Genomic DNA, 27,867 nt, shown 5'->3' with positions numbered 1-27,867 from the left:
TACGACTGACAAATTGACAAAAGTAAGTTAATAAAGGAACTTGGTTCGGAGCTAGAATTTCAGGATTGCATTAACGGGCACTTTTAGAGATTAAACTTTTCCCCCACCTGCACCGAGGGATTAGTTTGGAAGGAAAGGGGCGCGACACAAAGCGCCAGAGCGGAGCTACCGCCCGCGGCAGCGCCTTCGCAGCCCTCGCAGGCGGCCGCACGGCTCCGGCAGCGCCGCGCAAGCGACGCCGGGCTGCCAGCTGAGGCAGGCTCTGCTGAGACAAGGACATTTTGATTCCAGTGCTGAAATGGCACTTGGAAAAGGAGGGAAAAAAAAAAAACAAACAAACCAACCCAAACCAAAAAAACAACCACCTCAAGGATTTATTCTATAAATTAAATCTGCCAAGCAGCGAAACCAGCTCTTAAAAAAAATAAAGTATATAAAATAGGTATTTGGCCCTCCCTCTACAGCCAGCAGTAACGGGATTAAGGGATAACAGGCGCAGGGGAGGCACCGGGCACGGGGGTGCGGACAAGCTCCTGCTCACCACTACATCGCTCACGTAAAGCCTGCGCCGCTGCAATTCCTTTTGAGAACTGGTTCCCTGAAACCAAACCAAACAAAAAAAAAAAAAAACAAAAAACAAACAAACAAACCAACCAAAACCCCAACAAAAAGCCCCAAAACAAACAGGACAGACACAAGGTTTGTTTCCACTACTGTCTCAGTGTACTTTATTCTCCTGCTGTCTACAGCTGAACAGCCACACAGGACAGAAACAGGTAGCACTGAGGAATGATCAGATTTCTTCCCTCCACGCCCCCTCCCCAACTTCAGGAATGGCTTTTTCTTTTTTTTATATTTTTTTTTTTTAGGAAATCCCACCCCGCCTCGAGAAACAAAATAAAAAGAAAAGGCATTACTAGAAACGTGACCCAGGCCTCTCCCTAGTCCGTGCTCCGGAGCTGGCTGGCTCTCCCAGTTCACAGAGCTCCTCCTCTCCTCTAAACACCTGGGATTTTTTTTATTTTATTTTTATTTTTTTTGTACACTGGTTCAAAGTCGGCACTTCGACTGCAATCTGAACCCAGCACTGAAAGGCACATATCTGATACCCTGTACAAGAGCTATTGTGGATGCTGCAGTGCAGATGGGCAACAAAAGTGGACTCCATTGTAATGGATCCTAGGATCAGACCGGGAAAAGGAAATTGGGGAATAAAGCAGATCCTCGCCTGCTTTTTTTTTGGGGGGGGGGGGGGGGGAAGAAAAAAAAGAAAAAAAATAAAGAAAAAAATACTGGCTAAAGATTTTCTACTCTCCCTCCCACAAGCAGCTTCTAAAAATGCCCATGTTAAACTGCAGGTTCAAATGCTGGTAGTATCAACAGCTGCATTAATAAAAATGAAATGAAAAATAGTCTCAAAACCCTGCACCTCCTCCGTTTTTTCTTGGCTTATTGCTGACAATCTAGGATAAGCAAGGGACTATTCCTCAAAAGCAAAAGTCTCATTTAAGAGGAAACGAGAGATTCTGATCCTTCATGTGAAAATAAAACGTTGCATGATTGGGGAAGCAGTAAACAGCCAATTCATTTCTGAGTTGCCCATCGGACTGTTACTACTCTATTGAAGAAAAAAAAAAAAATGGTTAATGGGTTCCCCTTTTACTGGAAAGACCAAGAATACAAAAAGGAAGTATTGGGGAATGTTTGACACCATTTTATTAATCTTCAACTGCAGTGGAAAAATATAACCTTTTACAAGTGCCGTCTTGTGTAAGCTCAAGTCAGTATATATATATTTTATATAAATTTCTTTTTTCCTTTTTTTGTTTTTGAAGTGCAGCAAGAGACCAATACCACATTAAATTTGATCAAATAAAGAGCACAAAAGGCCAAGCAGTTTCCAAATGGCATTTTATCAGATTTTGTTTGAACATTGAATTTATCCTCATTTTGCAATCCAAAATATTACCTGAAGTTTTATTTTGTTTTTCAACTCTTTGGCACAATTTTTGTGGGTGTTCGGGCTGCTACAGTACAAGTCAGGAGAGATCTTTCCCTTTGCGTTCTCACTGCCAATTCGGAGCACTTAACGTTTGCATTTTTGTGTTGTTTTTTTTTTTTTTTTTTTTTTTAAGCCTGAAATCTTGTTTGACAATTTGTTTCTATTCCCTCTAACGCAAGAGTTTTGTTTTTCCCCCATTTCTACATTCACAGTTGAACAATATTAAGGAAGGAAAGGCGCTTTGATGAAACGAGATCATGAAAAGCGTCACTCAGAACGGGAGCTCTGAACATTCGTCAGTGTTTCCCTAAAATAAAAAGCCCTAAAGAGCGACTTTCCTTTTTTTTTTTCTTTTTTTTTTTTTTTCCTCTTTTCTTTTTTTACATCTCTTATGCTGCGTCAGTAGACTGAACTTCGGTTAGTTTATGAAATGCAACAGCTAACCCTTTTTTTGGGAAAAGATAAACTGCAATGACTTGAAGTTGAGAATGTGGATACCGCCTCATTCACACACACTCACTCCTAGACTGAAAATCCTTCACCCCCTCCTTTTATCCCATGCACCGACAGCATCGTGCGGCAAAGGTTACAGCAGGCGGCTGGAGACCCAGGCTCCATCTCTCTCCAGCAGCCAAAGCCAGACCTCAGACAAAGAGCACCACAGTTGAACCCAGTTTCCTCTCCTCCAAACCGGCCGTTCCCCTTCTGCGCCGGCCACGACAGAGAAGCTAGTCCTGGTCTGTCGGAAGAAGAGATTTGCTCGTTACTTGGACAGAAATCGGTCGTTCCCTCTTCCCGAAGATGGCCGATGCCAGGTTTTCTACGCAAGTCAGTGCTCAGCTCGCTAACAGCGCTGCTGCTGTTGCTGTGGCGGGATTTTCAATGTGGTGTGTTTCAAGCCTCACTCACTCATCCTCTCATTCCCAAACATTCAGCATCCGTGCACACTCCTCACTTCCGGGTTTTTTCAAAAGATTGGAGATTTCCAGTGGGGGTCTCAGGTGTCATCCCAATGGTAACAGATCTGCAAGCAAAAAGGGTCCATCAAAAAAAAAAACAACAACCAACAAACCCAAACCCAACACCACAAAACCCCATATTTGGGAGATAAAACTAGCAGTAAGTGGAAAAAAATGACTAAGAGAGAAATAACAGGGATACTACGGAACTTCTCAAGGTGGGGGGACAAAGCTGTACCAGACTTACTCTCCCAAATGCAGATACACCATCATGCCCCCCTCGACAATCTGCTCCTTTTAAAAGGTGCTTCGGTAGAATCAGACTCACAGAGTATCTCAAGTTGGAAGGGACCCATAAGGATCATCGAGTCCCACTCCCTGCTCCTCGCAGGACTGCCTAAAACTAAACCGTACGGCTAAGAGCGTCGTCCAGACGCTCCTTGATCTCCGAGTAGGACTGAGGGGTCAACGGGCTTCAATTATACCGCATTTGGAGGAGCGCGGGATCGTCCCCGACTAGCAAGGGTGACTCATTTCACAGCGCAAGAAGCCCTCCAGTCTGCATCTGGTCTTGTGAAAGCCAAGCAGTTCACCATGTTTCTCGGTTTGTATTTGTTCTGATATACAAGACCACAGATGGGGCTTGTTTACAGAAAAATAAATGAGAAAACCTTCTAGAGAACAAGGCTTTTGTGAAGCATCTCTTTCAGACTCAGGAGTTTAGCCAATTTCATAATTATGCAACATGAAAAGGAGGTGGGTGTAATCCCTTACCAAGCTTGATTCTTCAGTTTTCTCAGTTCTTTAGTCGCCCAGGTAGCGAGGGTTTTTGTTTTGTTCGTCTTGGATCTTCTTCCTTCAGTTAGCAGTTCATGTATCATGGGTCTAGCTTCTACTAATTTCAGTACATCTTTTCCAAATGCTGTACACAAATCCCTGAAGAAGTAAGAGAGGCTTTGAGGCTGAGTGCCACAAACAGATGTGCCAGTACCACTCTGATCAGCTCTTGCTAGCAAAAAGAAATCTGACTCACAGCTAATGTCCTTTTTAAAATGCTGCATATGGTCACTAATTCCAGCAGGAGGAGAGCTGAACAGTTTTCTGAAATCGTGACTAACCGGAGACATTCAATCTCCTGTCCAAAGCCTGATCTCCCTGATGTTCCCATCAGCTCTCCCTAAATGCAACAGAAAAGATTAAAACACCCTGACCCGAGCTCCTCCGTACCCAGGAAACTGAGGGTGAGGTGTTTTGTTTTTAAGCCCAGGTCACCCTTGAAAAATCCTAGATCTGGAATTTCTGTAACACACATCCAACTTTCACTTCTACCTACTGGTTTTCACCCTGTCAGCTAAAGGACCTCGCCTGCGTAACCGCTTCACACCTTGGGTTAAACATCCAACACTAGACTGTAAAAACCCAGAACTGATGTTAAATACTTCAGACGGTCATAAAAACGCAGCTTCAAATATTAAGGCTGTTGTACAAAGACTTCTATTTATCTAATGAGCGTGCTGTCAGGTGAAATGGGATTGGGATGCTTACCCTATCAGTCCAGCAGCACACGCCACTACTCCATCGGTGTGATCCTCGTCTCCAGCAATGTGGTCAATGTAAGACAGAATAAATTCTACTCTGGGCTGCACCAGCATCACATCCGCTGAAAGAAAACAGCGTTATTACAGCAGGGTGAAACACAGTTCACGTTTAACAGTCTGTCCTTTAAAAGGGATTCCAGCGTGCCCCCCCAGACAGCCAGAATTCGACCCCAGAAGAGCTCTCTGAGATAGGGAGGGGGAAAAACTGCCGGAGGAAGAGGAACCATAGTGAAGGGCTCTAAACCCATTCCCTGCTCATGGCAGCAGAGCGTTCACTGCCACGCAGACGGGAGCGAACAAGGATATGCCCGTGGACGTGACAACAACCGCGAAACAGCTTGTCCAGGCAGAGTTCTTCCTATCTCCCTTTGTCATTTCAGGCACAGAAACACCGCAGTAGGACAGAGTACTCACGGTGCACGTTTTCTTGGTCTCCCTTCAATCCTTGGATGATGCCAGTGTAAGCTTCCAGGCAGCCCTCCCTCAACTCGTTCAGGTAATCCACCATGTCATAGTCAGACTGGAAAGGCAACAGGAGAGCACGCTTCAGCAACGTCCCTGATGACGTGCGCACAGCCCTTACTCGTTTGTGATTTTAATGAAGGAACTGGAGCACGCACCCTTGGCTTACCTTATCAACCTGTGCTTGGGAAGCCTGCTGGAGGGTATTCAGTACGACATCTAGGTACTTCTTAAATTCTCCTCCAATGGCAAGGGCAATATCGCCAAACACTGAGAGAATCTGAGGCTTCACAGACCTATGAACGTTTTCATTCTGGAAGAGATTTCAGCGCCATTACATTCAGTTGCACTTCTTTTTAAGGGGGGAGGAGCTAATAAATTAAGACATTTACTTGAAATGTAAATCTTTACCCCCAATAAATTTGGATTCCATTCAAATAGTAAGCAAGATAGTTGTCAAACACGAGATCTTCAGAGCATGCCTAACACTTCTGCTTCTCCCACCTCCCACTTTCTTCTCAGTGTGCAAGCCAACTGTTACTAACTGGCTAATGAGAAGGTAAACACTCACCCCCAAGTTCTCCAAGAGCAGCTGCATAACCTCATCACAAAAAGGCAAGATGTTGGATTGCAGGGCTCTGCATAAGTCACCAACCAGGCCCACCGCAGCCAGACAAACCTGCAAATAGAACGGCAAGTGAGACGCCCACCCAGTGAGTCAGTCTTCCACACTCTTCCCTTACAGCTTCAGCTTATTAAAGCACTAAGGTAGTGGTGAGAGTCTGCAGCCATTAAACCACCGAGAATAATGACCCTCACACAGCAGCCGATGAGTCCCTGCTTCGTTAACCATTTGTATCACAAAGCTGCAAAGAGCTGAGCTTGCTTCGCCAAGGGGGAAGGCAAGAGATCCAGATGCCAACAAAGTGGCAGGTACTTGGTCTGAACAAACACTACCAAATTCAGCAGCCGGGTGGTCTAAACATCCACCCCACGGTGAGTACCGCGACTTGACCTTCTAATGGAAATTCACGGCCAGTAGCAACCTCTTTCCTCACCAAGGCCAACTAATATGCAGCCACTGTGAAAACACAGGTGTCAAGTCAACGAAGGCCTTCTGCTGAACTAAACAGAAGAGAGTCTAAATTTGTGCATGCCGCCAGTAATTAGAGAAAAGTCTATGGGGCTCCAATTTTGGTTTCATCACCAGAAGCTGTGGTATTTTACAGGTGCACACCTGCTGAACTCAGCATCTGTGAGCAGATGAGAATTTAGAGATTGTGAACACAGGGCTGCCTGGTTTGACCTCTACCTGGTACTCAGCATAGTTCTTCAGTCCAATGCCAAGGAACGGTTTGAAGGCATCCATGTACTTCAGAAACTCTCCACCTAAGACTGTGCACGGAAAATATTCGAGTTAGAAAAAAAAAAATCCCAACCTACGATGTATTTGCTGGAGTTCAACAAAAGAGAAACCCGCCATTATATTCCACCCAAAACCAGTACCTGTACGTTCCAGAGAAGCACGACAAATCGATTCTCACACAAAAACTGAGCGTCAGTGAAATATGTCCACCTGGACTACACTGAGATTCGAAAAAGCTCAATTCTTTGCAGGCCTTTGAAGACAAGACAACCCCCTCCTGTGCTCAGAAAGGATGTTGAGATCTTCTGACTGAGCAGACCCATCAGAGGGAGAGGGCGGCACGCTTTCAGACAGGGTTCGGCACTGTTACGTTGCTTTGCATCAGTTGAAAACTCTACGCCTTTTCACATCGCTTTACTGCCATAACAGTTGTAACATCTTCCTTTTGGAAACAGCTGCTCAACCTCTTCAGAGCCATGCGGTTCAAGCAGCACACCCTTCAGTATGTTTATATTTAAGCAATATTTGAAGTAAAATATTTCTGCTCTTCTCCGCTAACTCCTACCTTCCCCAAGTCACTTGCATTACTAAGACCGTGCATGCAGATTTACCTATCCAAAAGCGAAAAGGCCTTTGTCCCAAGAGGATACACACTTACATTTTTACTTGCCCGTTAGCTTGCAATGATCCCACTCAACCTTCTCACTCACTTCCCAGCTTCCTCAGGCAATTCCACTAAACATTCCCAAGAGCAGTCAGAGGGGTACCCGCCAAAGACCCGCTCTCCAAAACACGCTAGTGTCGGAAGGGGCTACTCCAAAAAGCCAAAACTAACTCTGCTGCACTTACAAGGTGTCCTGTGTTCTCAGAGCACTCAGGCATGTACTTCTACTAGAAGTAGGTCCTGTCACCTGCTCCGACCCTCAACAGGCTAGCCAGGATAACAGCCTCAGGAAAAAGGGAAGACTCAAACGAGCCTCCTTACAAACTGATCTCCCCGAAGACCCATTTCCAAATCACGCGTGGCTTTTACTGGAGATAAGGCAGGGGTGTTAGGCCATGAGGTTAAATGTACTTTCAACAGCACCTCAACTTTCACACTCATACGTAGCGTTTGACAACAGAGCGTGTTCCTAGGGCTCCACATGATGCCACAGCCACCACCTTCTAAACCTGAACCATGAGGCTCAAAACTGCCTGGAATACCACAACCCAAATTTTATTTTACGTCACCCATTCTGACCCGCTCTGACACTGATCTTTGCCACCGTGATTTCTTTTAAACAAAAAGAGTGACTGTAAATCCACCCACTGACAAAACTCCACAAAACCACCACAGGTCACGGGCAGTGGCAAGTATGAATCATTAAGATAACGTTAAATCTGTCCTGCAGCAGCACGGAGAGAGCAGGTTCCCATTGTGCTGGACACTGTACACAGTAGCACTAGTTATTTATTTTTTTTTCTGGCAGAATTTGCATTGCAGCTACGTTATTAACGGAAAACAAACCGTTCATTCACGAAACACAGCCTAGCGTAACCGGCCAGTCTCAGAGCTTCACAGATAGATGTGGTGAGACGTGCGGTCAAAACCATACCTCAAGCAAAACCAGGAACTAACAATGTTTTCTGCCATATAGTCAAAGAGAAGGAACCAAACCAGTGCTGTCCCAGCTCTGCCTCCCCCCGAACACAAGCCTGCTCTGCAGCCCAAGACTGACCTTCTACCAGGGTGCTGACTGCCATCAAGGCATCCTCCTGCACGCCCCCCGAGCCCGCCGTGCTCTGGAACATTCTCAGCAGAGATGCCATCACCACATCGGAGATCTGCAAAGCATCCTGGTGCTGGACCTTCCGGAGGACGTTCTGGGTGGGAACGGAGAAAGAGATTGTAACTGCTTCCATCCATGCAAGGCTGAATCGCACCTTTACATCTCCTGCGCGAGCTCCGAACACTCGTGACCGCATTGGGCTGCTAAAAAGGAAGCTGCTGTTTGAACTCTGTTGCTGCAAAAATATGCTTTGTCAGTGCAAGGGCAAAGTCCCATTCATTTTAGCTGCATTCAATTTGCCAGCTACAGAACAAGCTGAATTTACCTTTCCTGCTGCATAGGCTATTCTCCGGGCTTTCCATTTGTAAGCTGGCATTAAATGTGACCAGCCTAAATCTGGCCCTATAAAAAGAGCCCTTTTCCATTACAGCAATGTGACTGCAATCTCTTACTGCCAAGTATGGGTTGCACGTAAGCTTTGCTTCTAAACCACAGAATTAAACTTCAGAAATATGACATAAGAATGTCCTTACTGCTAACTGCAGTCAAACCTCTCCCACCAAGGATGAACAGAGAATAAATTAACATACAACCAATGCAAAAGAGATTTATGGGAACATGTTTAGCACTGAGGTGTTTGAAAAGCAAAACTGGTTTCTGGAGAGGGCAGAGGCAGCCTTACATACAAGCAGAGCAGGCTGGCGAGCACACGTGTGCTCTGTGTTACCCAGCACGCTACAGTGAGCAGAAGGGCCAAGGAAACACCCCAGGGAAATACCTGAGCTTAACCTATGCTCTGCTCCTACTGTGTAGTTCTGACCATCCCTTTCGGCATGTGAACTACAGAACACAGCCTTGATGCAAATTTATTTTAAATAAGGGTACATTTCCTACGAAAAGAGAAAGACTGATTCCTTAACCTGCAGAGGAAAATAATTATTTCAAGTCTGATTCTTCAAACTGAGTCAATCCAAGGAGATTGACTTTGACTGTTTCAATAATTGGTCTTGATTGTCTCATTCAATTTAAATATCAACAAATGTTTTTCCTCTGCTGGATGTTCATAATTGTATTTCCAGCAGAAGAGAAAAAGTATGTAACAAAGTAGTATCGTTGACTACGTAACACTGAAAATAATCTCCCTGCTGATTTTTACTTAGTGGTATTTAAGTATCTGCTGCAACTACTGTAAATACTTAGGTTCAGATTTTGAGATAGCAAAGCAGCACACGTTTACAAATTAAAACCCGCAGTTTAATTCCACCTGTACTACACTTCCCATAGGCAGAGGCGTCCTGAAAGAGATCAGTGATCACACTGTGCCAAAAGGAGAGATTCTAGATACTGAAGTCTCCCTGTAAGGACAGATTATTCCCACCCACCCATTATTTGAAAAATTACCCTAAAAATTGGAGAGTGAAAGTAACAGCTGATGCTATGGGCTTTTGAACAAGAGGGATGAAATTAATGATTTCTCAAAACAACCTGGAGAGAACAGCCAGGAGACCTCCTAACCTCCCTTAAGGGAACGGGAAGCTAAAACCGATAGAAACAGGCTGTTACCTGCGGGCGAGGAAAAGGCTCCCCTTCCTGGGCTAATAGGAATGGAAGAAAACTGCAGAGAACAGGTAACCCCACCCAACAAAGGAATAAATCTGAGTAGGGATAGATACTCTGCTCTGCTTTTATTTCAGCTTACATAGTACTGTGTTACACTTCCAGAAGAAAACACTCCTTTCTTCTCTGAGCTGCACAGAGCTGCGTTGATGCTGAATCTACGTCTGTTATAGAGCTTTAAAGCAGCACCTTGTACCTGTTAATAAGCTAGGCAGGACAGGACAGTACCATCCTTCCTGCAGTGCAAACAGGAAAGCTTCAATATCAAATACAACGTATTTCAGAGGATGGTCTGATCAATCTCCCGAGCGGTTTGGGGGGGGGTGGGGGGTGGGGGGTGGAAAAAGTGGCTTTTTCAGCAGACTTTGTAGGAGTAAGCAAGGAACTGAAATGTGCTAGTACTCCAAGTCACACGGGCTGTTCATTACCAGATGTTTAATTTCAAGGACACTCAGTGCATTTTAATTAGTGCCATTTTAAATAAGAACACCAACCACAAGAGGCAGATGAACGAATTAAAGCCGTTATGGAGTTTTTCTGTCTGTGCCAACCAAAGCGATTGTTCAGCCTGTAGCCAACATAAAAGCCAATCTGAAAAGCACATACAATCTTTAACATGCCGCGTACAGTGTTCTTTATCCATATTGCCCTAAATTTTGTAAGTTGTACTCTACTGAAGCCTTCTGAACCTTGTATCACCTCCCACATGTCAGCTGGGACACAGATCCCATTTCCTCATTCAGATCTCATCAGCAAGACCAAGTCTGCATCCTCAGGGGCACAGAAACGTCTCCAAAACCACCTCCTTCCCATAACCACAAACACAGGAGACAGGAACTTACCTGTAGAGTAGCACAAAGAAGAGACTGAAGATCATTGAACTGGATTCTGTCGGAAGTGCTCTGGATATGAGACTGAAAAAGAACAAAACCCCACATGTGAAAAGCCTGCATTGCAGTCCATGCAAACCCAGAGGATTTTGACAGCGCTATGAGTTCCAGAGATTCAATTTTACGTATTTGTTTCTTCAAATTTAAGACAAGAGATACTGTTCAGAAGCTTAACATATCTACCATCTATATGGTATAATGTGTGTTTATTTATTTTTTTTTTAATATATGCAGTCAGCAACAAAACTGATTTTTCTACACCAGCACAACAGCAACACCACACCTACTTAGCTTCCTTAAACCCCTCCCTGTCACCGGGGTTTAAAACTCGGGTTTACCTACCTCCATCTGCAGCACTTGCTGGAGTCGTTCCATGATGACCAGAGTTGTCTTTTGGACAGCAGGGTAACAGTCCTTGGCACTGTTTTTCACTATTTCCATCAGAGATTCATATGCAGAACTCCTCAAGTTATTCTGGTGTCCATCAGGCCTGTAACAGAAGGAATATATTTGCAGCTCCCAGTGCTCAGGCTTGCTTAGAAACAGACTTTTTTTTAGTAAATTGGTAACAGCTAAATTTTAGTGTTGTGACAAGCAGAAGCACTTGCATTCCTGTATTCCAAGACTTGAAAGTAAATGAAATTTGTGAAGCCACTTTTGGAACATTTTTTCATTCGCTATTAATAATGACTTCCAATATCTTCAGTCACTGGCAGCAAGCACAGGAGCAGAAAAAGCCTCAAACCCACATCTTCCAGTGTGCCGTTACCCTGCCTGGGAAGAGACGGTCTCAAGGGGTGAGCAGCATATGTTACCAGCTCTCTAACATCCTTCCGAGATGTTGGTGAGGGCGTTAAATTTGAAATAAAGACAGCTGAGATCTATGCTAAGATGACTGATGGACTTCAGAGCCTTGAGCTAGACACTACACTTCTGGCTGGATGTAAATTAGACAGGAAGAGTTTAGACTTTGAACTGTTCAGACAGGGACACCATTTAAGAAGAAGCAGTCCTGCAGCAAAAGGCTTCAACCGATGACTGAACTGATCCAAGGATTGAACTCTGAGCTGTCAAGATTTATGCGACCTTCAAGGCAGAATACGACTTCAGCATTACCCTTATTTTTGCATCTGCAGAACTGAGAAAATATTTTGCCTCGTCTATTTCTATTTCAGCTTAGTTGGGAAAAGGACAGTATCTAGCCTAACTAGGTCCTCAGCTCTTCTGGGAGTACCTGGTGCTAATGTAAATGGATGTAACACTACAGCAACAACCACGGCATAAAACAATCACAGTAAAACAAACTGTACGAAACACACAGATTTCCAATTATCTCTTGCTGCAATCTTGATTATTCAGTGGCCTTGTAGCCAACCTTGAAGAGTCTTATCACTACCGTACAAAAGATGTGCACAGTCTTAAACTGTGCTCGGGAACTCCAAAATAAAACATGGAAGAGGCACTCTTGGAGGTAACCCCAGATTTACTACAAGCAGATATGGACAAAATACTGAGAAATTATTCTGCGTGAATAGCTTTCTTCCTGGGGATTAGCATTCTATATTCCATGTGATACCAAAAAAGCCCGGTTCTGATAAAACACTATCCAGATCTAAGCTGCAAGAGAAAGAGGACCAACAGTCTGAATTAAAAAAAAAAACAAAAAAAGCATCTTTGCAGAGCTTAAGCCAGGCAGTTTAGCATTACCTATCTGCAGTCTCCAGAAGTTTCTGAACTATTAGCTCAAATGAAGAGGATAAGCAGTAGGTTGCTGGTTCTTCCTGATCATCAGCTACATCTGCAGCTTCATAGGCAGCTTCAGCAAGACTAGAGAAGGCCTGAAACACAGAACAACCATTGCTATTACTCAAACGGGTTTACCCTCACAAGTCCAGAAACATATATCCCAACAGTTTTCACCCTAAGAAACCCCCGCCCCCGAAACGTGCAGGATTAACAGCTCCCCTCGTGAACAGCTAATTGTTTACTGCACCAAACTTCGGTACAACAGGGGTGAAAATTTCAAAGGCTTAAAACGTAACATTAACACGCAAGGCAGTCACGCTGTCTGCAGTCAAATGTCCACACAACGTCACTGGTCTCAACAACTGGTAGCTGTCAAGAATCAAACTGAATAAAGGCAGATTGCTCGAACCTCGCAGGGTATTAACAGATTCTACCCACTACCCGGCATCATCATCGCAAGTTAAAATCCTGGTTTAGACGAGGCTGCGGACTGCTCAGATTCCCAGCTGCACAGCAGTTGTAACTGCTCTGAGAGACAGGTGGATTAGGAGAGTTGAAAGCCTCCTCATTTTCCTTTCAACCTAAAACCATATAGTAGTCGTCATATTCAGGAGACAAAAGCCACAGTTACACGGACTTTTGCCAGGATCAACGTATCGGGGAAAAGCTTCCGTCCTGACCAGAAGTCTTCAAACCTCTGGAATACCAAGAGAACAAATTCTGTAATTTCTAAAACTTGTTTTGACATGCACTCATCTCTAGCTCAATTCTTACTGAGCAGCTCTCTTAAAAGGCAGTAAGGGACACATTCTCTTTATGGTGAAAGATCAGATATGCTACTTGGTAGTAGACATGCATCAAGACGGTAATACAACTGAAGTTAGCAAGCCAACCCAAGGGATTGCAGCTCTGTAAGTGAACAAAAAAGAAATCTCACGCTCCTCAATTTAGTTCTGGAACCACCGCAGAAGCAGGCTTAGGTAATGGGAAACAAGGTACCTTGTCTCTCCCTTCAGATTAAGGTGGCAATCCAGTTGTCCCCAAGAAAAAAGCTAAATCCCAGCATGCCTTTTCTAAACAGCTATCGCACCTGTTCTCAAGGACAGTTTCCATAGCATTTTCAAACCGAAGGCAACTTCTACACTCAGCGATCATTAGCATTTTTCTCCTTAAAATCCATTTGTTCCTTTATTCCTTCCTACCAGAGCCACAAAACAGATTTGAGATAACTTACAGTTAGCAACAGTTGTGTGTGCTGGATGACCAAGCCATGAGTCATCTCTGAAATCCATTTAAGTGTGTGAGTATATATACGTGTGCGTGTATTCATATATATGACTATGAGCTGCATTCCCCTTGTTGATAGAACCTTGTCATACGTCCAACAGCAAAGGGACTGCCTTACCCAGCACACATTGGAGGCCACTCTGGGCTCAGCGCTCAGGCCCTCCATCAGACACTGCAGCAGTGGAGCGAGGTAAATGTCATTGATGGCAGCTTCGGGAAGCATCTCACAGATCCTGCCCACGGTCCAAGCAGTTGTGTCTCGAACCACAACACTGGGGTCCTTCATTAGTTCTATTAAAGTTGGCATTGCCTAGAACATAATTGCAGTCAGGAGAAAGATGTCATCATATGCAATATACGGAAATATGAATTTGCCACTGTTTCTGATTTTAACGTATTCTCTACGAGCTAGCAATAGATCGGAGAGGGGAGGACAGTCTAGACCCCGTTAGGCCATTTTTCCCACATTTTAAGATTCATGAAGTTATTTCCCAGGGGGTAAGACTCGAGAACTGAGGCATCTGGAGTCAGGTATTTGAAGTCCTGCATATCCCTGTGAATCAGAGCTGTGTAACCCAACCACCTGCCCTGGGCCTACCAAATCTCTCTAAAACGTGATTAAAAGGTGGCATCCTTTTGCTTTTCCACAGGTTAAGAACAACATGCAAAGCAGACATCCTCCTCCAAATAAACAAGAAACTTTTTACTCCAAGAAAACACAATGAGTCTTACCTGTATGACTAGTGGTTTGAGCTGGTTAGGCTCTGGTCCTTCCAAAATGCACCCAAAAGCCATCACAGCTGCATCCCTGTATCGCCAATCTGGGTTTTTAATGTGTTCTTTAATAAAGGGCAGCACATGAGGAACAATGTCATCTTCACAGCAGGTCGCCAGAAGCATGAGGCAGACTCCTGCTGCTTTGCAGGGGTTCCAGTCGTCGTCATCATCATTTTCATCCTAGGAGGAGAACAGCACTCCTGGTCAGTCTGGAGGAGAATATCCCTAACCACTCACGGGCAGTGGCGTCCTGTTGGATCTACCGCAATTAACACTGCCTTATTACCAGGTGTTATATTTAGAAATTAATTCAGGTCTGGAAGTACTAGCTACATCTCTGACAGAGAGGCAACCCGAGTTACTTGCATCATCTGTACCTTTCCATCCTGGTGTAAGGCTGCCAGCTCTTTACTGACGCGCCTACAGTAGCCTCGTACATCTTCCAAACTGCTTCTCTCTCAGCTAGGTTGAGATTTTGTTCCTTTGATCCATGCCATCGCCTTGCAGAGCGGCCCGCTGTACCAGTTAAATAGCTTCTTCCCCCTCCCCCCCGTTAGCTACCTGGGATTCTCTTATCCGTTTTATCTTTCCCGTTTTAACAAGCACTTTAGAACCTCCTGCAATTTATCTCTCCGCAACCAGACAGACAGCGATACAAAACAAACAGGGAAACAATTCCCTGGATTCCCTAAGAGCGCCAAGCATTTTCCCAGTTCATCGCAGTAAGACAAATGAGCTCCATCCTGTATGGCTTAATTAACAGTTTTATTTTATAATTAGACCTGCTGTAGCAAGTGATTCCATTAATTTTGATTAGACTGTGAAACACAGACCAAACAAGTCTCTGTGAAGTGTTTAATAGGTACTAAATAAACATGGACTTCACAGTTCAAAAAGTAAAGCTCAAGAATTCCAGAAATTGGATCTCTAATGACACAGAGACTGTATATTGGTTTTAATTTCACAAACATTTCGTTAGGAATACAGATAACTATCAAACCTCTTCAGAAACCATAAATACAAGCACGTACTAACAGAATTCAGCATAAAAATGACACTGCACGCAGTCTCACAGTCTCAGCCCTAAAAAAACGATGCATCATTCAGTCAGAGTGGTGCATGACATCTCATCACAGACCAAGGACTGCCACTGCAGGTGCTCTCAACAAGCGCACCGTTAAAAACTACCCGAGGGGACCTAAAGCATCTTTGGGACCAAGCATATCAAGAAGTCACCTATGCAAGGGAGCCATGACCACGACGGACAATTTGCTCCTCCATGCAACAGTAGCATCACTGTCCCAGAACTTGAAAGTAGACACGGCACGTATTTTTTAACACGCAGCAGGGGTTTTGCAACTCACCTGTTTTGTTAATGTTTGTGTTAGAATTGGGACCAAATACTGTAGTGCTCCTTTTGCATAAAATTTGCTAGTGTGCTCTGGAGGCCTTCCTTGCTCTGCTGCCTAGAAAAAAAGGTTACAAAATGATTCTCAGTGGCTATATAGGCATGGGATCTGAATTACGAACTCCAGTAGATACAAACTGTCTTTTGCATGCTTTCCTCTCCTGCCCAACACAAACTTTAAGTTACCATAACACACAGGAACCTCAAGGACACCCTGCACCAATCCCAGTTAAATACTCAATAAGCGAGTTCAATTTGCCATTCCATACAAACATAGAGCCCCTCCTCACATGGTACAAATAGAAATATTTTCAGTTTGCAGTTACGTATAATTAACAAGTGACCCCAAGTAGAAGCAGCAAAAGGTCTTCAGCATATAAACTAAACCTACGTGCTGCTGACTGTCCTTTTATCCTTGCTATCAACGCTTTTTTGGGCATTCAACATAAATATACATTTAGCTACTTTTAAAGATGGGTATGATTCATCTAGAGCCCTTCAAAGTTTAAGCTATTATTGATCTCTACAGCTAATTTATGCAAACAGCATCTGCATGCAGAACAATACCCCAAATTCATCTCCAGCCCGATCCATTGTAAGAGATGATTACTTTTATTTCGTCCCATAATTTTATACTTAACTCATGAATAATGTATTACATAGAATGTGATCAATCTCTCTGCACACTGGGGTAGGACTAAGTCACTCACGCCTGTAACGGACCCCAAAATCTTACACGTCAGCCTAACAGAGTCCACCAGGCCTCCAAGACAGCAAGTAATTCAAGAAACGCTCTCCCTTCGATGTGGTATATATAGCTCAACAATTCAAGATGCTGTCTTAACGAAGCAACAGCTCAAAGATCTTCATGATACTGAGAATCTTCTGGGATTATACTGTGCCTAGTATACACGCTTAACGCACGTTTAGGTTAACCTTACAGGAGTAGCTTGAGTTGACTTGGAATGCTAAAAAGAAACCAGGTAGCTGTCACGTACCATTTGCAGAAAACTAGCACTTGTATGTCACAGTGTGTCCTCATCAAACCTGCCAGAGAACCTTTAACTCGAGCAGTTTCAATTCCCAGCCAGGCTGGCATTAAAACCACTTGGCTCACTTAAAAAGGCAGTTCAGCCTAATCTAATCTAGTAAGCAAAAGGGGTTACATTCAAGCTACACCAAGAACTTTACATTAGGCTACAGAGCCTAGAAAATAACCCAAAGACTTATTAAAGGGAATTCCGAACGGCAGCCCCTGCGCAACCTTAGCTACGAGCTTCGCATCTACCTTGAACGGCAGAATAAACTAACCATAGCTGAGCCCTGGCTAAGACAGCTGCTAGTACCCAAGCTAGCAGCTAAAAACTAAGCTGGGTACCACAACACTGCGCTGATGCCTGCAGCACACCTAACACCTGCGGAGTCAACCAGCCTCGCAGGCTTCGTGCAGCCTCAGGTCTCAGCTTCTGTCACAGACACGCATCACGTCGCATCAGAGCGGTGCACGATGTCTCATCAGGGACCCACGACCGCCGCACGAGGGGCTCAGACGGGCTCTCCTACACTGTTCCACTTGGGAGAACAGGAGGACTTTCAGATGCGGTTCAAAGACACGAGTTCAGCATTCCCAAACGTGATCACAGGCATCCGCCGCTTTTCGGCGGTCATCTGCGAGCTCACCTCAGACGCCTCTATAGCCAGGTCCATCTCCTCATCGCAGACATTCGACCAGAACTCTATCCCCTGTAGAGCCACCTCATCTATGTCACTTTTCATTGCTTCAATAGTTATCTTTAGAAACATGAAAGAAAGGAGAGGAGAGAAGGACGTTTTAGCAAGTTATTTCTCCTGAAATACGTGCCCCAACTTTTGGCCAACTGGTACGAGATTCGAGATTGTCTGAAATCAGACGCCACATTAGAGTTACTGTTCTTGAAGACAATCTCCTCATTTAGAAGTTTATCGGCTATCAGCAGCTTGGGAGGACTGCAGAGCAAGTCAAGCAATCTGCGTTGTCCTGACTTTTGGAGTCTCAGGTCTGAAACACCTGATGCTGGTTTTACGGATTTTGCTAGGAGAGAGGGATTCACAGCATGCAGTCACGGCCAAAGAAAAGAAAAACAAATCGGGAACGTAGGAAAACTTTTCCTCTTGGATTAGGACAAAGGAGTACAGGAAGATCAGACAACTATATAGGAGAAACCTGAGCACTCACAGCAAAAAGCGCAGGACCCATGTATGTCTCCATATACTGATAATAAAGGGACATTATCTTCACCAAATTCTGTAAGGCAGCCACTCGTACCTGTCAGAGTAGAAAACGGATCAAAGATGTGACTTTTCCGAGTGCTTTGAAAACCAAGCACAGTTGTAGCCTACCACAGATTAATAACCCAGCCTTTCTGCTGATTTAAGTTTACTCCATACCTAATAAGGCCTTTCACAACAAACAATGTAAACCCTTCTAGTAGTTTACTACTTCTAACTTTAAGTATAAAACTAATTTTGTTTGAGTACTTACATGCGCACCAATCATTTAACAGAATATTGTTTATTCCATGTAACACTTTTCAACTGTGTGTTGATGCCAGAGGTTCTAGCCAGCTTCCCCAGAAAGGTGCAGTGACAAATCAAGCATTTAATTTCACTCACCCTTGTATCTGGACACTGCGTTGCTTCACAGACTACTTGCATAATAAAGTGCCTTTCAGACTAGAAGGAGAAATAAAAGAACATTAGAACTGCCTTACAAAAGCATTAAAGTCTTTGCAAGCCTTCCTACGGAGGCTGTATTTTGAGTCTGGAACTAGTACCATCGTTCACGCGGCACTTCTGAAGATCAGGACCAGTACAGGTTACTATTCACTGCAGTATTTTAAATCATTTCTTCCCCAAAACGGGATGCCCAAGCTTCCATTTTAAAAAGTGCTTAACAGGCTGTCCAAAGTAGAAAGATACAGCAGAACTAAAGACACTAGCTTTTCAGGGGGGGGGAAGGAAAAAATCCTGCTGTTTCCTGAACTACGTCAGCAATTGCTTCAAGAAACCTCAAAACTCAGTCAGGACATAAATTTCTTGAGGGGCAGTACCTGGATACTTGCATTTTAGTAGGAAGGAACAGACTCATGCCCAGGCTATTTACAGTACCAAAGCCCAACAGAAATAGGGTCTGAATGGATCATGCACCTCCCATCTCAAATTCTGAAAGACTCTAGTTGATCCCCATCAACGTCCACTGAATAGTTGAAATGGGGAAGTTTTCATTAAGAGACCTTCTAAGCTCAAGGTTCAATATTAATTCCATCTTCCCCGCACTCTCCCTGGTAGAGACCTAGAGGATAGACTTAATCCGAGCAGGAAAAGAAAAATCAATATATTTGTTCTGAAAAGACTCTCATTCTGAGGCCCCTATTCTGAAGGCTCTTACAGGCCTTCCTCCCCCAACAATTTTCAGAGGCAAAGTTAAATCTGGATTGCTGCCACACCACTTGAAAGAAAGTGCTGATCCAAGCTTGCGCTCTTGCAGCAGCATTATAGAGCAGAGTTTGATTAGGAAGCAGAGCATCTAATAGGCTGAGCATCTAATAGGCTAAACTCTAAGGTCAGTTCAAATTTATCCAAAAAAAGTCAACGATGCTTCCTTTCCATTGATGAATCTCTGAAGATTTCCACATTATTTCTGCATTACAACAAGAACATACCGGATTTACAGAAATGAATCCAAGTCTCAGCTGCAACAGAATTATGCATCAAAATTCAGCGTGGTGCATGATTTCTCATCATAGACCGTGGATTCAGCCCTTGCATTTTAGGCCAAGAATTGGCACCCCCTCACCTCTTTGTCAAAGTTTGCTTTGGTGAATTCCAAAGAGTTCAGGAGTGCATTAGTAGCTGCTAGCTTCACATTGTTGCTGGGCTCTTCCTTTCTCATTCCCTGGATGATGGCTGTCAGGATCTCATTGGATTTGTCCTGAAGCTGCTCTGGATCCTAAAAGAAGTGTTGATAAAGTTATCTGCCAGCTGAACAACCTTCGCCATATTTTAAAGTAACCTCAAGGTTTGATCCTGAAATCTCCAAGCAGAAGTTTTAAGACATTAAGGCCAAGAAGCCCTTTGTTCAATGGGAGGACCGGAACGCAGGTACAAGGAATTCATACACCATTATGTCTTTACAGCTTCAGGGACAGGAAAGAGAAGTCTGAACTGAGCGCAAATACTCCAGATATTCAAGTCATAAATGCCAAATGAACTCGGCTGTTTCAAATAATAGGCCAACAAGGTTCAGAGTACTTGACTTCATTCAATTAGCACGTTAAAAAACACTGTTTTCCAATTCCTTTATATACTGGGCAGAGGTCTACACCAGCAGCTGCAGTTGATACTTTTATTGGTAAAGATGCCAATCTTTTTTAGACGTAGGGCAAAAATACATTGCCTGGACCAGTAGCAAGGACAGGTAACTGTTAAGCACTCAAGGCTTAAAGAATAAAGCTGTGAACACAGACTAAAGATTAATTTTTCTTCACGGTAAATTTAAAGACTGCAAGATGCCCAAATAACTGTATTAATTGTTACATCAGAATTTATCCAGCAGTAGATTCCCTAACTACAAACAGTAGTTTGTAGTCACAAACTGTGTCACAATGCGACTGACAAACCACAAAACTCTAAGAGGGATCTTGGTTACAAATACCCAACCAGCAAGCCAGGGCATCCAAAAATCCAGAGGCCAACGGTACATACCACCCAAAAAAACCAACGAACACGCACCCAAGCCTTGCACGGACTTGTAACAGACAACGCTCGACCTGGAGCACTCCCCCCATCCAGCCGTACACTTCCTCCTTTATTTCATTGACCTGCCGTGAAGCAACCGACCTCCCCAGTGAAACCAATCCCCTGCGGCCTGATGAAATCACCAAACAGAAGATTTCTCTTTTTACCTCACTATACCGAGGTTCAACCAGCAATACGCCGCACGTACATTCTCGAAGGCGTTCAGCTGCACCGAAAAACCAGCAGCTAATTTTGTTTTTCAGTGGTAGGTCAGACAGCGCACAGGGTTTTTGCAAGCCAATTCACATCAGATACTTGATGCAACGCTTCGCGATACTACGCTGATAAAACCATGAGACCTTTTGTAGAAGGTGCCTCAAAGAGCTAAATATTCTTGCCTGTGCATCAAAAATTCCTAAATTAAGAATAAAGGGACTCCTCACGCGAGGTGAAGGTAGTTGTCAGGTTTCCCCAACACAGAAAGGAATCAAAACGCTTATCTCCCAAAAATTCCTAAATTAAGAATAAAGGGACTCCTCACGCGAGGTGAAGGTAGTTGTCAGGTTTCCCCAACACAGAAAGGAATCAAACGCTTATCTCCCATCTGTAACGTTCTACACAACTGGACGTTCAGCTGAAGTTTTGTCACAGCACCCCTCACCACCGTATGACCGCAGCGACATATAGACTTAAATCTGCACCTTACGAAAGATGACCTGGATTTGCGCTGCGAAAGCAGGTCAGTCCTTTCAGACACCATCCTTGCGCGTTTTACTGCCCATCGTTCTGTCAGCACAGAGACATCCTCCGGACAAGCATTAAAAGACAGCCACAAGGAAGCATTACAGCCTACTAGATACAGAGGTGTGAGAAAGGAAAGGCTGGGAGAGAAAAGGTGCTGGGGAGAGGCTGGGCCAGCCCTTAAAATAAACTCACAATAATACTTAAAATATACTCACGATATCCTGACAGATGTATCCAATGGCCTCCAACGTCGACTCTTTCATGTGCTCCGTACTGTGCTGATTTGTAACGTTCGCTACCAACTGGGGAATGAGCTCGGGCCACTGGTTCATGGGGATCTCCGCACACGCGATGCCGGCCACGCACTGAGAGGCCGAGCTGGGCCTGTATGTTTCTGTACCCAATGTCTGCAAAACCTGCGGGAGAGATTAGCAGGCGATGGTTTGATGTCAGCGACCGAAGAGATGGGCGCTGGCTTGCCACTCAAGTCTCCGCTCGACGCTATTCCAAAACACACCCCTTCCTCAAGAAAGCAGTTTGCTCGTTCCGCTTTCTCCCGCTTCAAACGAGGCCGTGACCACGGACAAATAATGTTTGAAATGAACTTGGCCATGGCTGCCCCTTTCAGGAAGTGAGCTACAGCTGTGTGATTACGCGTACTTGTACCACATCCTTTAAATCCCATACACAATGCTACGCGCCGCAACGCGCGACAATGACTCACTGAACAATTCCTCCCGGCTTGCACTATAAAGCAAAATTGCGAAAGCTGAACAAGTTGTGGTTTAAAAATCCCCCCCCCACCCCCAAATACCGGACTTTTTATGCCAGGATAATCGGAAAAGGACTAAGTAATTTTCTTTCGTTTTAATTGCAATCAATCAGGAGAATGATTTTTTTGTACACTTCAATAACCGTTTCTTAAAAAAATGAAGGGGTGTGCATTTGTTTCAGCATTTCCAGTTATACGTCTTCATTTTCCATACATCCACTTAACAAATACTGTATTTCTAATGGCACTTGACAGAAAACAGTAATAAACTGGTTTTGTAAGCTTCAGCACACAACAATACGACAGCTCCTGTTAACAGTGTAAGTTCCCCTTTAGCTATCATCAATGTAAATAAAAGACTAAAGTTGTATCATTGTCACGTGCCCAACCTTATTCTGCCATATACGGATTCCATTAACACAAAAACATCACATAAAGCATACGGCCAACTCGTACCAATTACAAAATGCTGCGCACACCCAAGTACACCTTCGTTCCCATTAGCCAAAAAACACTAAGCCACCAGTTCTGCCATTGCAAGTCCTGAACTTTAACTATCAAAGAACAAAGGAGTCCTCGGGCAAATTCACCAACTGTGTGAAAATTTAAGAATATAATTTCCTATTTGGAGCTTGCAAGTATCTGACCATATTCTACTCTCAAAATTTGCCAGGCCTCGTGTAAACACGTGTGTTCAGACACAGAGTTTGCTTCAAAGATGTTAATGTGGATCGTAAAACAGTTGAGGAAGCCGTTCGAGTATAAGAAAAAGGAAACACCAACCCAGCTGCAATCACCCAGCGGGGAAGCCATGCCCATTAGCTCCCGCAATCACACGAGACTATTCGGAGGCTCCTTGTAAAAGTATATACAGGTGTGAATTTAAAGGCCACAGCCTCATACCTGTTTGGGCTTTTTTTACCCTAATAGTTCTACAGATTAAATACGCTACAAGCAACAAAGCACCCCAGCAAGTGCAGATGACATTGCTCGTCTCGTGAAAGGGAGCAGCCAGCCGACGGAAGACTCCTCAGGTGGAAAAGGACGGACAAGACGTTCATCGCTCACCCCCCGGCCGCGAGAAAACAACAGGCGGAGAACCAAAAGTCACAAAACTTACGTAGTTCTTGACTTCCCTGCGGGCGTTGGCGTCGATCGCGAGCCATCTCTGTTGGTACTGGGCCTTGATGTCGGGGTCCTTGGACGTCAGGGAGTTCTTGATCTGCAAGCCGGCTGCCACGCGGGCAACTTGGCTGTTGCCGGGGTTTGCCAGCACTCTGGACAGTTCCACCAGGAAGGTCGGCTGGGGAGAGAGGAGGGCTCAGCACCCGCCCCTGCCTGCGCCTGCCTGCGCCCGCCCCTCCCCACCAACAAGGGGGGAAGAAAAAAAAAAGAAAAAAACCCCCATTCGCCCAGCAAAACGAGACTACGACCCATTGAAGCTCCTTCTCTACCAGGCCAACAGCAAACCGCCACCACCGCGCAACGACGGCGGCTCTATCCCGAGATTACGGGCGTTAAGCTCCTAATTAGAACCGCTGGAAAGTGACGTAAGCGGGCATTGACTTTGCCGGGTTTTTTTTCAGCTTACTTGAGAAACTGTTACCTTCCGTGCTCCTGCCTGCTTTAAGTGTTCTTTTAAATAAACTACTCAGGTCGTATGCCAAGATACGTATTTTCTGGATGGATATCAAACATGGCGAAGAGTAACTCTCTGCTACTTATCTCCTTGCTTCAAGGCAAACACCCGAACTCTAATCTAACACAGGAATTGTTAAAACGGGGAATCGGATGCTCCTCTGGTGCATTACAAATAGGTTTGTAAGATCATGAACTTGCTTCTCTGTAATCAAAGGTGCATAGACGTACATGAAGATTACCCCCCACAAAAAGCGCGTACGTGTGGATAAAAATACCTGACATTCGTGCCACTTGCTTTGGGTGAGAGCTAGCGAGAAATGCCTCCGCATTTAAACCCTTTCCCGATTTGACAGCTTTGCATTTCGGAGACTTCCGCCGCGTACAAGAGACAGCTAAAGTTTCAGCAGCGAAGCTTGTTCATTTCGCTGGCCCTATGAAGCATTTCGCCTACTAAGAAAACCTTTCTAGGAAACAGTGGAAACAGCTGCGCCATTTTCAAAACCGTTTCACACCAAGCAGGAACATGGTTTTCCTGAAAGCGTTTAACATACAGTTACACGTAACCCGCTTCTATAATCTGTATAACAGAACTTAAGATACATACAAAGACTTTTAAGGGCACCAAAAATAGCCATTTTTAAAACTAACTTAACTTTCAAAAGTTCAAGAGAAACATAGATTAAGTCCAGTATCTCGGACTCCACATTTTCAATGACCAAGCACAGCTCTTAAAAAATAAAAATTTAGTTGGGCTATCCAGCGCTCTTCAACATTCAAACTGCAGAATTTGGAAACAAAAACGTGGGACAACTTAAACTGATGAGTGTAAGCCATTAGAGAGACTCTGAAATTTTAATGCGGTAGACAAACCCCCTACAAATATACCACATTAAACCACCTCCCAGTCGTCAAAATTGCTCACTTTTTATACGCTGATTTTATTAAAAGTGGGGAACCGTTCAAAAAAAGTTCACAGGACAAAACAGAAGTGTTGCTGCCACCTTTGAGAAGAAAACCGTACTAAAATTCAAAGGTGAAGAAGCGCCCTTGGATTTCTCACTCATAAATTAGCAAAAAAAATTTGGCTTTTCATGGAGCTTTAGGAATAATTCTAGCTAAAAATGAGATGCATTACATTAAGCGTTCCAGACTTGAGGCTCAAAGCAAATGCAGATGCATACGACCTCAGCTCTCACACCTACAGAAGTGTCAATGAAAATCTCAGAAGAGGGTCTAAATTAACTACGGGGAGGAGGAGGAGGGGACGAGGAAGAACAAGCCGCTCTGCGGGTGCATCTCCGTTAAGTAACCGGGAGATCACTTCCAGCTCTGGGTACCGGGCTGCGGCCCCGGGCGCAGAACCTCTCGCTCGACCCCGTATCTCCTACCCCTTCCCATCTCGACCCCTTCCCTCTCCCCGGGGCCAGCCGGAGCTCTTCCCACCCACCACGTACCGCGGTGGGAACAGCCCTCAGCCCCACATCCTCACCCTCCCGCCAAGCCATTAACCGCCCTCGCAGCCCACCTGGAGCTCCCTCAGCCCCTGCCCTTTCCGCGGCTGGGCCGTTCCGCGTCCCCATCCCACACCAGGGCACGCATTTTAGCCCCAGCATAAGCTCCGTTTCCTCCGCTCGCTGCCTTGACCTGGCTCTCGCAAGGCAGCAAGTACAAACAGAACCGTGAAAAACCGGCGTATCCCTCAGCCGTTTTAAAAGCCCGAAACCCAGGATCGCGAGCAGCTCAAGTACATCGCCCTGAAATACCTCACGTAACACAGCCCAGGGAGCTTCAGTCTAACGGGGGGGGGGTGTGTGTGTGGATCCTGAGGCTTAACAACCAGCAGTTCAGCGAATTTTGTCTCAAAACCGACGTTCAGCGCAAAGGCGACGTCAATTCTGATCTGAGGGATGCCTCGCACACCTTCACACGGAGCAACGTAAATACTCTGCGACTTTCCCAGTTTACGCCAGTGGAGACCAGCGCACGGAACCGCTTAAAAACTGAAGGATGCCGGTTTCGCTTGCCACGATAACGTGCCTGCGACAACCACCCCCCCACCCCCCCCCCCGCAAGACAAGCCGCCCTCCGGGAGAGCCCAGCGCCACCGCAAACCCTTCCCCTCCCAGGACCGCGGAGCGGCCGCGGCACCGCACCTTGACTAAGCAAAAATCCTACTCCGCTGCCCGCCAGTTCGACTTCCCCGCGCCGCCCCCGCGCCAGCACACGGATGAGACGGGGGGGCTGGGGTGGGTTGGGTTGGATTTTTTTTTTTTTCCCCCTTTTTTGCCTTTTTTTTAAGGTTTTTGTTTTGTTTAAAGAAGGTCACGGGGACAACTCCCAGCCCAGCTTGCCGGCTGCCCAGCGGAGCTCCCCTCCCTTTGCTCGGGGTGAAGCCACAGGCCACCGACCTCCCCCCCCCCCGTTCCCCGTCCCCCGGGCCGGCGGGGCTCCGGTGCTGCTCCGGTGCTCCCGTCCCGCCGCCGCCACCCGCCCGCCCGCGCCGAGGGGGGTGTGTGTGTGTGTGGGGGGGAAATCGCCCGATGGCGGTGCGGGGAGGAGGGAGCCGGGCAGCCCGCGGGGCCGGGCGGCCGGCGGGGCAGGCCGCGGGGCCGGGCGGCGCCCGGGGCAGCGATGGCCGCGGCCGCACATGGCCCGCGGCCGCTCCCGCAGCCGGCGCGGCCCCCTCGCCCGGCGCCGCGATCCCATTGGCTGGCGGAGACGGAGAACGCGTTGCTATTGGGCGGGCGCGGCGGCCGGGCGCGGGCAGGGTAGGCTGCGCTCCATGGCGGTTCGGCCTGGCCGGGCGGGGCGCGGGGAGGGGGGGGGGAGGGGAGGGGAGGGGAGGGGAGCGCCCGCCGCCGGCCCCGGCGGCCCCGGCCCCGCGCGCTCACCAGGTTCTCGATGGCCGCCCGTTCCAGGAACTTCTGCGCCGCCTCGAGCTCGGAGCGGTCTGCGGGGGGGGGAAGCCGGGGGGGGGAAACCGGCGTCAGTCAGCGGGCGCGCGGGGCCCAACCGCCCGGCCCTCAGGCGCCGCCGGCGGACACCGCGGCCGAACCTTCCCCCCCCACCACCCCCTCACCCCCTCCGCCCCGGTTCCCACCCCCGGCCCAGCCGCCCCGCGGCCTTCCCCGCCGCCGCCCACGCCCTCCCGGGGCTGGGGCCGGGGCCGGAGCCGCCGCCTCGGCCGCCCCAGGGGTGCGCGGTCCCCACCCCGCCCGGCCCCGCCGGGCCTACCCGCCGCCCTCCCTCAGGCCGCCGCCGCGCCGCCCGCGCCCTACCCGGCGAGACCGTCTTCTCCAGGATGGTGATGAGCTCCATGGCGGCGGCGTGGCGGCTCCGGCGCCGGCGGGGGGGAAGCGGGGCGGGCCGGGGCCGGAGGAGGGGAGGGAGGGGAAGGGAAGAAAGACGGGGCCTGCCCCGCGGACGCGGCCGAGGGAGGGGTCCCGCGCGGAGGCCTGGCGGGGCGGGGGCGGCGGGCGGCGGCTCCTGCTGCTGCGGGCGGCGGAGGGAGAAAAGGGCCGCGCGAGCGGGGCGGGCGCGCGCGCGCACACCGAGCGGGGCGGGCGGCGGAGGGATACCAGCCGCGGCCCGCCGCCCCGCGCCGCCGCGCTCATTGGCCGCCGGCCCCCGGCGGCGCGCGCTCCCATTGGCGGCGGCGGCCGGGGCGCGGCCATTGGCGGGCGGCGGAGAGGAAGGCCGGGGGCGGGGCTTCCGGCGGCGCGCGCGCTGATTGGGCGGTGCCGGGAAGGGCGCCCCGGCGGCACTGAGGGAGGCGGCCACGTGGGGGCCGCGCCGCGGGCGGGCACCGGCTACCGGGCACCGGCACCGGCAGGGCCCCGCCGGCGGTTCCCAGCGCCGCCCGGCCCGGGGCGGCGGGTCCGGGGGGGCGGCGGCGGGTCCGCCCGCGGCAGCCGTGGGGAGCGCCTCCTGCTCCCGCCTGCGCCCCCGGAACCGGCCCGGGGGGAGCCACGTGCTGGGCCCCTACCGGGGAGCGGAGCCCCGAGAGGGAGCCGGCCTGCGCGTCGCTGCCGCCCCCGCCGAAACTGCTGC

The 27,867-nt window shown here is 47.3% G+C and overlaps 1 protein-coding gene across 2 annotated transcripts; it reads right to left on the bottom strand.

Moving 5' to 3' along the window:
- Positions 1 to 1,698: 1,698 nt before the first annotated feature.
- KPNB1 (karyopherin subunit beta 1) lies at positions 1,699 to 27,285 on the bottom strand. Of its 2 annotated transcripts, XM_076356989.1 has the most exons (22): positions 27,096 to 27,285; positions 26,709 to 26,767; positions 23,297 to 23,479; positions 21,620 to 21,820; positions 19,720 to 19,872; positions 18,537 to 18,596; positions 18,100 to 18,189; positions 17,565 to 17,675; positions 15,841 to 15,942; positions 14,432 to 14,656; positions 13,818 to 14,009; positions 12,374 to 12,504; positions 11,009 to 11,156; positions 10,619 to 10,690; positions 8,109 to 8,253; positions 6,334 to 6,416; positions 5,593 to 5,700; positions 5,191 to 5,334; positions 4,974 to 5,079; positions 4,507 to 4,621; positions 3,736 to 3,897; positions 1,699 to 3,026 (listed from the first exon to the last, which is right to left on the bottom strand). In XM_076356989.1, coding segments are annotated over exons 1-22 (2,631 nt in total). In that variant the 5' UTR covers positions 27,136 to 27,285; the 3' UTR covers positions 1,699 to 3,025. The 2 variants fall into 2 exon arrangements, with proteins under 2 accessions (XP_076213104.1, XP_076213103.1); XM_076356988.1 differs by lacking the exon at positions 1,699 to 3,026 and having other exon boundaries at positions 3,732 to 3,897.
- Between the last annotated feature and the right edge of the window lie 582 nt (positions 27,286 to 27,867).

Source organism: Aptenodytes patagonicus, chromosome 20 (genome assembly GCF_965638725.1).
Source record: "Aptenodytes patagonicus chromosome 20, bAptPat1.pri.cur, whole genome shotgun sequence".
Lineage (NCBI taxonomy): Eukaryota > Metazoa > Chordata > Aves > Sphenisciformes > Spheniscidae > Aptenodytes > Aptenodytes patagonicus.
This window is presented reverse-complemented; position numbering and strand designations above follow the sequence as displayed.